The sequence below is a fragment of the Neovison vison genome, chromosome X, assembly GCF_020171115.1.
Source record: "Neovison vison isolate M4711 chromosome X, ASM_NN_V1, whole genome shotgun sequence".
Taxonomy (NCBI): domain Eukaryota; kingdom Metazoa; phylum Chordata; class Mammalia; order Carnivora; family Mustelidae; genus Neogale; species Neogale vison.
In genome coordinates, this window is record NC_058105.1 from 98,621,447 (window position 1) to 98,634,460 (window position 13,014).

Consider the following 13,014-nt stretch of genomic DNA (forward strand, 5'->3'; position numbering starts at 1 on the left):
TCTCTCTGTCAAATAAATAATTTTTTAAAATTTAAAAATAAAATAAATAAATAAATACAAAGAATGAGATCTTGCCATACGTGACAACATGGATGGACCTAGAGGGTATTATACCAAGTGGAATGAGTTATAGAAAGACAAATACCATATGATTTCGCATACACGTGGGATCTAAAAAAACAAAACAAATAAACAAACAAGCAAAAACCAGACTCTCAAATACAGAGAAGAAACTGGCAGTTTCCAGAGGAGAGCTGGGGGGGGGGTGGGAGAAATAAAGGGGATAAAGAGGTACAAACTTCGAGTTATAAAATCAAGTCACACAGATGAAGAGCACAGCATAGAGAATATCGCCAATGGTATTGCACAGTAACAGATCGTGAGTACTTTTACGGTGGTAAGTATGGAGCAATGTATAGAATTGTTTGAATCAATATGCTATACATGTGAAACTACTATAATGCTCTATGTTAATTATACTTCAATTTAAAAAAAGACACTACATGGGGCACCTGGGTGGCTCAGTGGGTTGAGCCTCTGCCTTCGGCTCAGGTCATGATCTCAGGGTCCTGGGATCGAGCCCCACATCGGGCTCTCTGCTCAGTGGGGAGCCTGCTTCCTCCTCTCTCCCTCTGCCTGCCTCTCTGCCTACTTGTGATCTCTGTCAAATAAATAAATAAAATCTTAAAAAAAAAAGACACTACAGGTTGCCCAGCAAATGGCTATTTCCCCCACTTGCTGTTGCTAGCAGAACCCTGTTTTTGTGGGTATTCGTCCTCCCATAAGCTAACGGACAGTGGCCCCTTTGCCAACCCCCAGGGAATGAACAATGTGCAGTCATAGGAAAGCATGGCAAATACATTCTCCTTGCCTGAGACGGCTTTAGAGGAGGGATGTGACTCAACCCCAGCCAGGAAGAAATTGGGGAAGTTCTGCTGTAGGTGCTGGGGGCTTCTAGGAAAGTTTTTTCTCTAGAAGTAAAAGAGTTGCCCAAAGGAAAATCCCCTCTTGGGACTCAGGTTGCCATCTTGGAATTACAAAGAGGCGAGCATGGAGGTGAAGTGACAGGGTGCAGACAGCAGAAAGGAAGTTGGAAGGCCCCTGGGGCCTGAGGCTATTTGGCCCACGGCAATCTAGAACCACCTCTCTCCAGACTTGTTAGGTCAGATAACAATCCTCTTGTTTAAAAACCACTTTTGATTGGGTTTTCTACAAATTGTAGTTGGAGGTATCTTGATAAAATAATTCCTAGTAAGTCCAAGGAGGTCACTTGGGAGGTGAAGTGAGGAATGCCCAGAAATCACTTCGTTATTGGGATGGTTATTCTGCTGACATATACATTTACTAGTGATTTGAAACATTTCACCTTGATGACATACTTTGTATGAAGGTAGATAATTGACTTCGTGAAGTTAGAACATTCACATCACATTTTGAAACTAAAAATATTTTCTCATCTCTTGAATCCAACTGCAAATGAGAGAAGCCAAGTGATTTGCATGTGAGCAACTTTCATTTCCAAAAGAAAAGAGTGTATGATAAGTATATTTGAGAAATTATTCCAGCAGAGCAAAAAAAGAAGAAGAAGAAGAAGAAGAAGAAACCAACAACAACAAAAAACAACTTTCTATATAGTAATTCCTGACATTTCCAGTTACAAAGGAGAGGTCTTTTAAGGTCACCTCCCTCCTGACCGTAGTTGAATTTTTAAGACCTGTTCATGGTAGAGGCTGGGGGATGATGACGCAGTTACCTTAAATACAGCAACACATTTAATCAGTCCTGGTCTATCACTCCCAAAAGCATCCCCATTGGTTTGAAAACGAACCACACAAGTGTGTGCCAGACATGTCTAGTTAGTGTGCGAACATCTCTCATTAGTGTCAGGAGGGCAATGCCGGTCCAGTTCTTGGAGGTCAGGCTGGGCACCGTTGTTCTAAAAAAATCTATCACTCTGCTTCAAGTCCCCTTGTTAGAAGAAGGTGACACCGGAGAACCATTCTCCTCTGTACTGGGGAGCTGGTGGGGATAGTCTTACAGCACCACCCCAAAACAGATTTCTAAATCCTGTTTTGTTTCTTGAGTGCTATCGCTCCTTGAAACCTGCCTAGTGAACTGTACAGTGAAGGTAATTAAAGTAGGAAGCTGACTGATAAGAAATGAAACCAGATGTCTACGGAAGGTGCTATTCCCAGGGCTCTAGGAAGCAAGCTAATCAGGTTTCAATCAGGAACCCATCATTCAGAGAGAAAGAATTAATTCAGGATGGGAGGCAGGGAGGGACCAGAAGCCCAGGCAGGATCTCCAGATCTATGACGTTCTGGCTTCCAAAACCCACTTAGGCCAACACTGCTTCTGACCTCCTGGGCCTAATCACAGACAGAGAAACAAGTCTGCAGAGGGGGTGACAAGGAGGAATGGGGCATTCCCTAGGGCAGGCTTCTGCAACAGACACAGCTTCTTTGCAGGTTAAGGGCCTAGTCTGATAGGGTTTATTATGCACTGGGAATGACAGCATTAGGGATGTTTCTGAATTCCCAGTTCCTTTTTTTAAAAAATATTTTATTTATTTATTGAACAGACAGAGATCACAAGTAGGCAGAGAGAGAGAGGAAGACGCAGGCTCCCCGCTGAGCAGAGAGCCCGATGTGGGGCTCGATCCCAGGACCCTGAGATCATGACCTGAGCTGAAGGCAGAGGCTTTAACCCACTGAGCCACCCAGGCACTCCTCGAGTTGCCACTTCTGAGCTCTTTCCTGTTTGGAGAGATATGCATAGAGTGTATAGTCTCCTGGAAGCGGGGCACCATATAGCCATAGAGGAATAACATATAGTTCCCTCAGCTCCTTCCTAATCTTTACAAACTTGAGCCTACACACTGTAAAACAGAACTATCACGGTGGGTGGGGCAAGAGAGTAAACTACAGGCTCACATATTAGGCAGCCAAACTTGATGCATAAAATGGGCACCCCTGAAAAAATTTCCCAGTTTACCAGTAAACATCCCAAATGTATGGTTTTAAGCTGTTCATCAGTACTGATAACATGCCCCAGTGTTCACAGGAAGTTAAACTTTACTCATAACTTTAAATAAAGAGGCCCTCCAAGAAGAGGACTGTGTAGATTCACATCGTTGGGGAAGCTTTGTGAAAACAAACGAAGTGTTTGGCACCGTTGTTAAATGGACTGTGGAGGCTAGACAGATAACTAGTATTGTGTCTGTGTTAAATTTCCCAAATTCAGTCACTGTACTAGGCCTCTGCCCTCAGGAAACACACACTGAAGTATTTTGGAATAAAGCGCGAAAGAGACAAAGCAAGAATGACAAAGCAAACACAGAAAGATTATGTTAATAGGTAGACCAAGGTGCAAGATAGAAAGGAATCCCTTGCAGTTTCTTGAGGTTTTTCCATTAGTTTGAAAATACTTCAAACTGAAACACTTACAAACAGCAAATGAAGTAATTTTAGATTGACCTACTTAAACATTGTACTTGTTGACATTCAGTTTTCTCAAGGGGTTGACTGAATGCCAAGGGCAATCTTTGAAAGGACTTTTCCTTTAGCTGAGTCTTTCCAAATTGCAAGGCCATCTTCAGAAAAGGAATTACTCAAACAATCCCCGTTTATCTCATGCTCTGAAACAACTCCTTCAATAACTGATAGTTTTTCTTCCAAAACTGTCAGTGGATAGTTTGTAAATGGATTGGCATTTACATTTGATTATTTATGTTAATATCAAGTCACCTGTTTATTTCTGAATCAGTACACCGTTTATGTTTGTCTAGAAGAGATCTGTACTGCCTCTCTTTTTTTGGTATCACATGCAGCAATCAACAGTCAGCTGAGCAGAACCTCAGTATCAAGCAGTGTAGCTTCAACGAATGCAATAAATGCTTATGAAACAGAGAAGATTCCACGAACTGTTGGTGTCTTGCAAGTCACAATCCTAGCAGTCTCAAATTTCTCGTCCTGCAGAAGGAATTTCCAGGTGAGGTTAAAAAAAAACCATAATTAATCACAATGAAACCATTTTCAAATTTCTGTTTTTAAAATAATCCCTGACATCAAAAAGCCAGGAAAGAACTGTATAAGGAATGAAACACAAGGGGAAACTGAAAAATTAATTTATTATATGAAGAAACATAAACAGTAGTTATTAGAGTCAATGACTGCAATGGAAGCAGCCTGAGAAAAAGTTCACATCCACAGTTTATTGACTGAGAGGTACTGACACATAACACTCATAACCACAGCACTAATGTTCTAAGGTGGTTTCCAAGGAAACGCAGTATTTGACACTTTTAATGTTTATTTTCCCATTTACAAGCCTGAAAAGATTAAACCCATATTCAATTAAAGCCTAACAGGATCAGGCATTCAACTCATAAAGCATAACTGTCAAAAGACACTAGCTACTATGTCCTTCATGAAAGATGAAAGATACAAAAATGAACAACGCATAATCACCAAAAGCAATTTCTCAGATTCCAGTGAGTTTTTCTTCCTCCAAGTACCATGTGTTTCGGTGCTAATGTTTGTAAGCAACCTACGGCCAGAGAAAGGGCAACTGCTGAGTTCTCTCCAGAATAAAGACCATTTACACTTGCCCTTCTATAAGGTCAAAGGCCAAGGTATTCACTCGAGACACTCATGGAGACGATACTGCTTATTTCTCTTCTAACAGTAAAAACATAGTAACAACCTGTTTATGGACTTGAATAACTATATGAACAACTCCTTAAATATGCATGGCACTTTAAGATATTTTCACAGCATTTTCATATCTCTTATTTTAATTTGATCTTTCAACCAACAACCTTGTGAGGTAGGCCGCGCAAAGTATATCATCCAAATTTGGTGGGTGAAGAAACTGAGGCATACGACAATTCAGTAACTTGTGGGCTACACAGGGGGGCGCCAGTCTCTACATTGTGCTGTCTCCAGTAATGAAGAGACAAAGCCTAAATGTGTTTGATGATCTTATTTCAATATATTCTGATGAAACACTTCAACCCCATTCAGCTAAATGGTCATGATTCAGTTCGAGCAGCTGTCATGACAAGTTACGGCATGCAATTAATTAGACAAAGCACTGAGAGTTTTAAAAATTGGAATTATAATGAAAAGCATTTTAACTCTCAACACATGAGGGAATTTGCTTGTTTGTCTTTCGGGCAACCTAGCTCTGCAGTCTGAACTATCATCACTTTATCATTTCAGAGGTATAATATAAATAATTTTAAAACAAAAATTCTCAGTTCACCGTGACTTAAATTTTTACCACACAGAAAATAACAGTGGTTTCTCTCCCCCAAAGTGAATGGACACACATGGCCCCAGAGCAGGGATATCTGTCTGTCAAGGGTTAAAGATGACAAAATGTCCAGTTTAGTGAGCAAACCTCTTTGTCCTTATAAATGTGGCTTATAATTGGGTTATAGGAGCCTGACAGACCATCACTGCCAGTTTGGTTTGGGGTCATTTACGATGCTTAGCTATCTTCTACATTTAAATGATGTAAAATGCATTTGAAGGCTGAGATTTGGTAACAGTTCTTGAGACAGGCTTCCAAGCCAAGGTTGGATGTATCCGTCCCTCCATCCCTCTCTAATTTGGACCACAATTCCTGCTCAAACTCACCATGTGTAACCTGTCTCCTGACAGACTGCCTATTAAAAACTGGGTCGGGGGTGGGGTGGGGAAGAAAAGAAGAAAGAAACTGAGTGGGTCAGAAAGTTCAGCCATTAGGGGTCCTTAGACCATACACCCTGACTGCCCTGCAATGTCCAGCCTAGTCAGTGACAAGTCACCTCATCCAGATATTTCCTTATCAAGGTTTTTATGGTAGACATAATGGCACTAGATCCGGGCATTTTCCCGAGATAACTGAGGATACGCTATACAATCCTTTGATGAAATAAATACGGTTCCAGATTAAAAGAGAAATTATACTGGAGACAGGAGAGCACAGAAGCATAAAATTGGAGATAGCATTCAAAAAACTCACAATCATGCCAAATCAAAATACGTTCAGTTAAAGACAAAAATCCTCTGGTCATTTCATCTCTGTGTATAATTTAAAAGTTTCTGAAGTCAGTATCTAACTTGGGAGAGGAGACCCTTTCCTTTCCAATAATGAAAAGTAAAATGCCCTACATAGTTACGCCTGGGGAGAGATTTCTGAGGAGTTTCCTAGAAAAGCTTAAGTTAACCAATGTAACTCCTGTCTAAAGCTCTTCTGACAGGCTAGGAAGAAAAGGCGGAAGAGAAAACTCTTTTTTCTTCTTTGTCAAGAAGGCAAATCCCAACAAAGTCAACTACAAATTTCCCAGAATTGTAGGATGGGACTGAACCTTGAGGAGGTTTAAACCTACCTTCCAGCAGATTCATTTATCTTCAACCATCCTGAGAAGGTAAGATTTCTGCTTATAAAATCCTATATCCTTTTGATATTTTAACAACCCTTGTAATCCAGAATCTCTTGAACACATTGAAGGAATACAAACCATCCTAAAATCCTAGGGCTTCCAAAGCCAAACCCAGAATTCAATGTTGCATCCATGGATCCTTGGGAATAAAGTCTCCAAGTGTGAACTTTTGAATCACAGCAGGGCAAGGTGGCTATAGCTGGTTATGTACAAAGAGCCCTAATGAGAGAAAATGGAACATCTGCCTATTCAAAAAGCAAACTTGAACAGCCCTCTCTGAAAAGTCTGACAGGAATGATATTGCTGATGACAAAACCCTAGTCACCTTCTGTGGCCATGAGGACAGCTCTTGGATGAAAGCTATGCTCAGAGAAAATAAAACAAGAGGCTACCGACACCAGCAGTTCAAAAAAACCTAGAGAACCGGAAAGCTCCTGTCCTCATTCTACCTGATGGATCTAACCAGCCCAACTTAGACAGTAAAGGGCCCTTGTCAGGGAAAAGGCCAGTAACACCTGGGAGAACAAGGTCAACTACGAATGGTGGTACCCTGGGCTGCCTCTCCAATACTCAGGGCTTTCCTTGGCTTCTCTCCATAGTTCCCACATGCCCAAGAGCTCTCTAAAGAGGAGCAACTCACAGGGAGTTAAGAGCTAACTTCCCTCTCTGTCAACTGCACAGGGCCCGTCCCTTGTATGAAGAACAAGGATCAACCCAGAAAACAGTAGGTCTGAACTCCGAGAGACTCAGGTCCTACTAAGCTGAGCAGAGCTCTTCGGTATTCAAAATCTGGCTGGGCACAGAACTTATTTTACTGCTAGAAGGTGTCTCATCTCTGTCTCCGACTGACCTTTGATCCGCCTTGCCTACAGACTCATGGGACTTCCGCTGCCTGCAGTGACAGCAGACACACTTTAGCCACTCTTGAAAGCCTTCCGAAACAGTGGAGGAGAAGAGCTTTTTGCAAGGGTGGAAGAACTGATAGAACACAAGCATGAACAGGATGGCTGTGCAGTAGCCAACGAGCAACTGCAGAATCAGCAGAGGCGCGCACACGTACATATAGATGTCAGTCTTGTAAAGATACCACATGAGCAGGAGGACGGCGTTCTCAATGAATCTCAGCATGTAGTACACCAGGAGCCGGTACCAGTTCTGGGACTTGCTGATGAGGTCAGGGTTGTTGATTTTCAGCTGCACGGCTGACCAGCAGAACATATTGATCCCGGCATAGAGTAAGGTGAGGAAGCCCAGGACAATGGTGGTGCCCACGCGACTGAGGGCCTTCTCGATGTTCTCGGGGAATGGGGAGCCACTGCACCAGAAGAGGATCCAGGGATAGAGGAAGAAGCTGAAGAAGTTGATGAGCACGACCATTACCACCCAGGCCTTCAGGACGGAGGTAAAGAGGACCAGGACAATGACTCGAGTGGCAATCTCGAAGCTCCTCCAGAGGAAGATACACACATAGGCCAGAGGCTTTACTTTGACATCATACTCATCGTACTTGATCTTGATGGCTAGAATGTTGCAGCGCAACGCTCCGTATACAATGGACAACAGGGACAGGACCATGAAGAGACCTGGGGAGAGGAGAGAAAGAGCACGGTCGAGTCTCACCTGCACCAAGAATCCTGCTCTCGCAGATACTTCCTCGTCCCTATTTCTCAGACCCCTCTCTTCTCTGCTCACAGGCTGACTGCCAGCGGTCCGTATCCGCTCGCTGTGCTGCATGGCTTTTCCCATGGCCGCATGATGCAGCTCTGCCCAGGGGCCGGGGAGGCCTACGGGCCAGGGAATCCATGCCCCGGGACAGCCCTCCTGATCCAAGTCCAGCCCTGATAAGAGCTGGAACAGAACTACCCTGCCCACCCCCTGCCCCCCACGCCTTGGGTAGCGTTAACTCCGAGGCCCGTGTCCTCTCCAATTTTCCAGTGTTTCCTTACAGACAACTTGCTGGTCATGCGTGGTGACTGCTGTCTAACCCGGCTCCCTTTGTTGGCTGCCGTGCCTGCCTTGTCTTAGTCCCTTCTCCCGTGCTCCTTACCCCCTCCTCCAAAGACACATGCACGCAGAGCCTTGTCTCCATGTCTGCTTCAGGGTCAACTCAAATTCAGACGCCATCTTGCTCTGCCAGAATATGTAAGGTCCTTTATGTGGTGTGTTCTGTTTCCTCACTTAGCTTATAAATTCCCACGGAGTCAAGAATGACCAAGTCTGGGTGCCTGGATGGCTCCGTGGGATAAGCCTCGGCCTTGGGCTCAGGTCATGATCTCAGGGTCCTGGGATTCAGCCCCTTGCTCAGTGGGGAGCCTGCTTCTCCCTCTCCAAATCCCCCACCCCCCCACACCACCCCCTGCTCAGGCTTTCTCTCTCCCGCCCCCACTCAGATAAATGAAATCATAAAAAAAAAAAGGGACATGGTACCGTGTTCGAGAGTACAACACTGGTTGTAAGCCACTGTCTCAGAAATGTGCCGCCAAGCCATTAACACAAACTGTATGGTTGAAACCGAAATATAATCCCTTACGACAGACCAGCACCACCTCCAAATACTGGAGCAAGGAGAGATGGGAGGCAGGGCTTGGGGTGAGGAACCCAGAGTCTGGCTCTGGTCTTCTCCCGCCAGGCCACACCAGGGAAATGGTGATCTCTTTGGGTTCTGTTTTCTCACCCATAAAATTGAGATGATAATACCTTCTATGTCTGCTTCATAAAGTGCAATGTCCATATAACATAATTGTCTCTACCTTAAATGTGTAATTTAAAACACATGGGAATAAAGAGTTTTTTCCTTATTTAAGTTCTTTTTTTTAAAAGATTTTATTTATTTATTTGACAGACAGAGATCACAAGTAGGCAGAGAGGCAGGCAGAGAGAGAGAGAGAGGAGGAAGCAGGCTCCCTGACGAGCAGAGAGCACGATGCGGGGCTCGATCCCAGGACCCTGGGACCATGACCTGAGCCGAAGGCAGAGGCTTTAACCCACTGAGCCACCCAGGTGCCCCTCCTTATTTAAGTTCTAAATCAATGAAAAAACATCTATATTTGGTGGACATAAAAGCTCTGAGGCTTTGGTACTTATTTGCCTGGGAGAAGCTCAGTTTTACTCAAAGCATCGACTTTTTTCATTGTCTTCTGGCACTTATTTAAATCATCAAATTCATTCACTGGAAAGACTATCATCTACTAATCAAATTTAAAAGACAGAAACACTATCACAGGAGTATACTGGGCAGCAATTGGACTGAATTATTTTTCCTGAGAGGCTAACTCAGCGGAGCGTTGTAAAGTAGTACGTTACCAGTGATGTATTTTTATATGTTTTATGTATTTTATATTTTTACAAATTTCTACACCCTAAGGGTTTAACATTGAATCTTCTTCTCTTAGCCCTTCGGTTTTCCCCACAAGAAAAATATTTCATATGCAGAAGATGAGCTAAGCATAAGTAATTAAAATGTCAATTGAATCTTTACACACATACAATATTTATATAGTTATATTTTGGTATTTCAAATTATTTATTACTTTTAACAGTACAATGACCCAAATGATTTTTTAAGCGTTTACCCATTATTCTCTTGTTAGGCCAATTATTTCCAAATTGCATTTATTTCTCTATAAAAAGAATGAGCCAACGATTACCCAACTGGTGCTCGGTGGCAATCACCCACTGAAGACTTTTGAGAATGCAAAGAAATTGTCATAAAATCACTGACTTCAATTGTCATTCCCATTGCTGGGTGGTCATTGCAAAATGTCACAGGTAGAAAGGGGTCCAGGAAGAGAGATGTACTTGGAAGACAAGAAGGCTTGTACAAAATGCTTGGAATGCACATCTCTACCTCTTGAATTAAGCTGTCATGCGAATACCTACTTATTCAGCCTTAAACGGAAAAAAGTTCCCTGATGCCACTTTCCAACCTTATCTTCCCACAGTCAACACAAAAGGGCTCCATTGGCAGTCCTGCTCATTTTAGTGGCACTTCATAGAAGTCTCACTTCCCTCTAATAATCCTATTCTCATTTCCTATGAGTGTGTGTGTGGCGGGGGGCATTTTGCTGCTCTCGTCTTTGATTAGAAGGCAAGACATCCCCTTAGGTAAAGCTGAACAGAAGACTTTGGCACTATTCCAAACTCTTGCCATACTTATAAAGCTTCTTCCTACTCAATTCCCGTCAAATCATCTCCTCCCAAATGAAATCTTTTCCTATTTCATAGAGAAACAAATTGTTATTAGGCATGAATTTACTCATTTCCTGACTTGACACCCAAACCAAATCTCTATGTTAAGTGATGAAGAATATTTTATTCCCCAGGATTCCTCTTAGCAGGGGAATTCTCTATGTAGGAGAAGGGGAACAGCTTCTCTGTTGCTTTGGAGAGGTAACAGCGGCTGCTTCCCAGATGGGAGATGGTATATGGCAGTTCTCTGTGATGTGACTACTCTCCATGGACACTGGATCTTCAAATAAAAATGACTAAACTTATAAAATGTTTAGGTGGAATAGACATTTTCTCAAAATTTAGTGAATGACTTCAAGGAAGGAACCGAGGCACACTGAGGTGGCAGAGGGCAATTGAAGGGGTTAGCACAGGAAGCTTCTGAAAATCGGAATTTTAACCAGATTTCTCTCTCTCTCTCTAAAGATTTTAGTTATTTATTTGCCAGAAGAAGAGAGAGAGAGAGCATGCACAATCAGGGGGAGGGCAGAGGGAGAAGCAGGCTTGCCACCAAGCAAGGAGCCCCATGTGAGACTCGATCCCAGAACCCTGGGATCACGACCTGAGCCAAAGGCAGATGCTCAACGGCTGAGCCACCCAGGCACGCCTTTAACCAGATTTCTGAAGGGCAGTACTTTCATCTCTTTTTCTTTCAACTCAGCAGCTGGAAAGTGCTTTCTTTACTGTCTAGAGCCACGATCTCCACCTGTACTGCACTCCACCACTTGCTTCCTTTTCAAAAACCTTGTTCCATCAATTATCATCTTTCTCTTCTAAATTTGCAGCTGCTCTCGCTCTCTCAGCTCTGTTCCTTGAGTGTATGAATATGCCTATGTCAGCTGCATCTAAAAAACCATCCTTCACTTGCAAAAACCGACATAATTGTGGGAGCTGTGTGATGGAACGGGAGATTCATTATAGTAGCTTCTCAATCTTTTCGCCTGTCGCAAAATTGCTATAATAATAATGCTAAAAGGGAGGAAGGAAGAGAGGGAGGGACGGAGACAGGGAGGGAGGGAAGGGAAGGAAGAGTAGGGGGCGGGAGAGAGAGAGGAAGGACCCCTCCTTCACCCTGAACTTCTGTCTACTCTTCCACTGTCCTTGACGCTTTTCAGTCAAACCTCCTGAGTTATCGCTAATCACAACACTCACTCCTTCATCCTCAAACTCCTTGCAGTCTGGATTCTGGTCTGGCTCCTTCGTGATATCTCTGTAACATGCGATGCTGCTTACTCACAACTTCTCGAAACTTCTCTTGGAGAAGAGATCACATTGTTTGCTACTAATCATTCTCTTGGTTTCCTTGTAGCCTCTTCTCAACTTCATCCATAGGTACATCTTTCTCTTCCACTCAGGAACCATGCTATTATGGTCTCCTTCTATCCCATGACCTACTAGATTTCTCTTCCTACAGATCTTACAAGTGCCTCAAAACAAATCCACAAACAGAACAAAACTTATTTTCCTGAAAATTCCTGATGTTTCCTCTAACAGCCCATGACACACCATCAGCCCAGATCACCCTATCCAGAAATCTACGTGTTCAGTAGGACTTTTCACCTTCCTGTCCAATCACAGCCAAGTAGATCGCTCAACTCTAGCTGCTCTGTGTGGCTCATGGACCAGTGGCGAAGACACTGGGAATTTGTTAGACGTGCTCCACCTCAGACCCAGTGAATCAGAATCTGTATTTCGACAGGATTTTCAAGGTGATTAGTATGACCATTACAGTTTGAGAAGAACTGCCCGAAGTTCTTTTCCTCTTGCCTTTCTGGTTCTGTCCCTTGTTAACTCTCATGTGGTTCTTGCCACAGGGTCCTAACTCCTTTCTTTCTCTGCCGCCAGTCTTCCCTGTCTTTTTGCCTGGATAAACCTTATTTGTTTTAAGGTTCAGTTAAAGTGTTAACTCATCAATGATGCTTTGCTTCAGCTTTTATTTGACTACATTCATTCAGTTGTGCTAAATGCTTCCAAGACTCTTCTGAGCCCAATTAACTGCCCCTTTACTGGGATCTTACAGCCATCTACCTATGCAGACTTTGATTTCATCACTTGATATCTTGGGTTTGGCACGATCTCCTATGTGGTGCCTCTGTTTTGATACAGATTTTTGTCACCAGCACCTAGCACAGTGACTGGCACAAAGCAGGTAATTGATACATGTATACTGAATAAATGAATGAATGAATAAGTGAATTAAAAATGGCACAACCGGGACGCCTGGGTGGCTCAGTTGGTTAAGCAGCTGCCTTCGGCTCAGGTCATGATCTCAGCGTCCTGGGATCGAGTCCCACATCGGGCTCCTTGCTCGGCAGGGAGCCTGCTTCTCCCTCTGCCTCTGCCTGCCTCTCTGTCTG

The 13,014-nt window shown here is 43.4% G+C and overlaps 1 protein-coding gene across 1 annotated transcript in view; it reads right to left on the reverse strand.

Annotated features, from left to right (window-relative positions):
- Positions 1 to 4,110: 4,110 nt before the first annotated feature.
- Positions 4,111 to 13,014, reverse strand: part of XK (X-linked Kx blood group) — a 41,062-nt gene continuing 32,158 nt past the window's right edge. Inside the window, exon 3 of the mRNA XM_044235475.1 lies at positions 4,111 to 8,013. Coding sequence (XP_044091410.1) covers positions 7,187 to 8,013 — 827 coding nt within the window. The 3' untranslated portion in view covers positions 4,111 to 7,186. The remainder of the gene's footprint in view (positions 8,014 to 13,014) is intronic.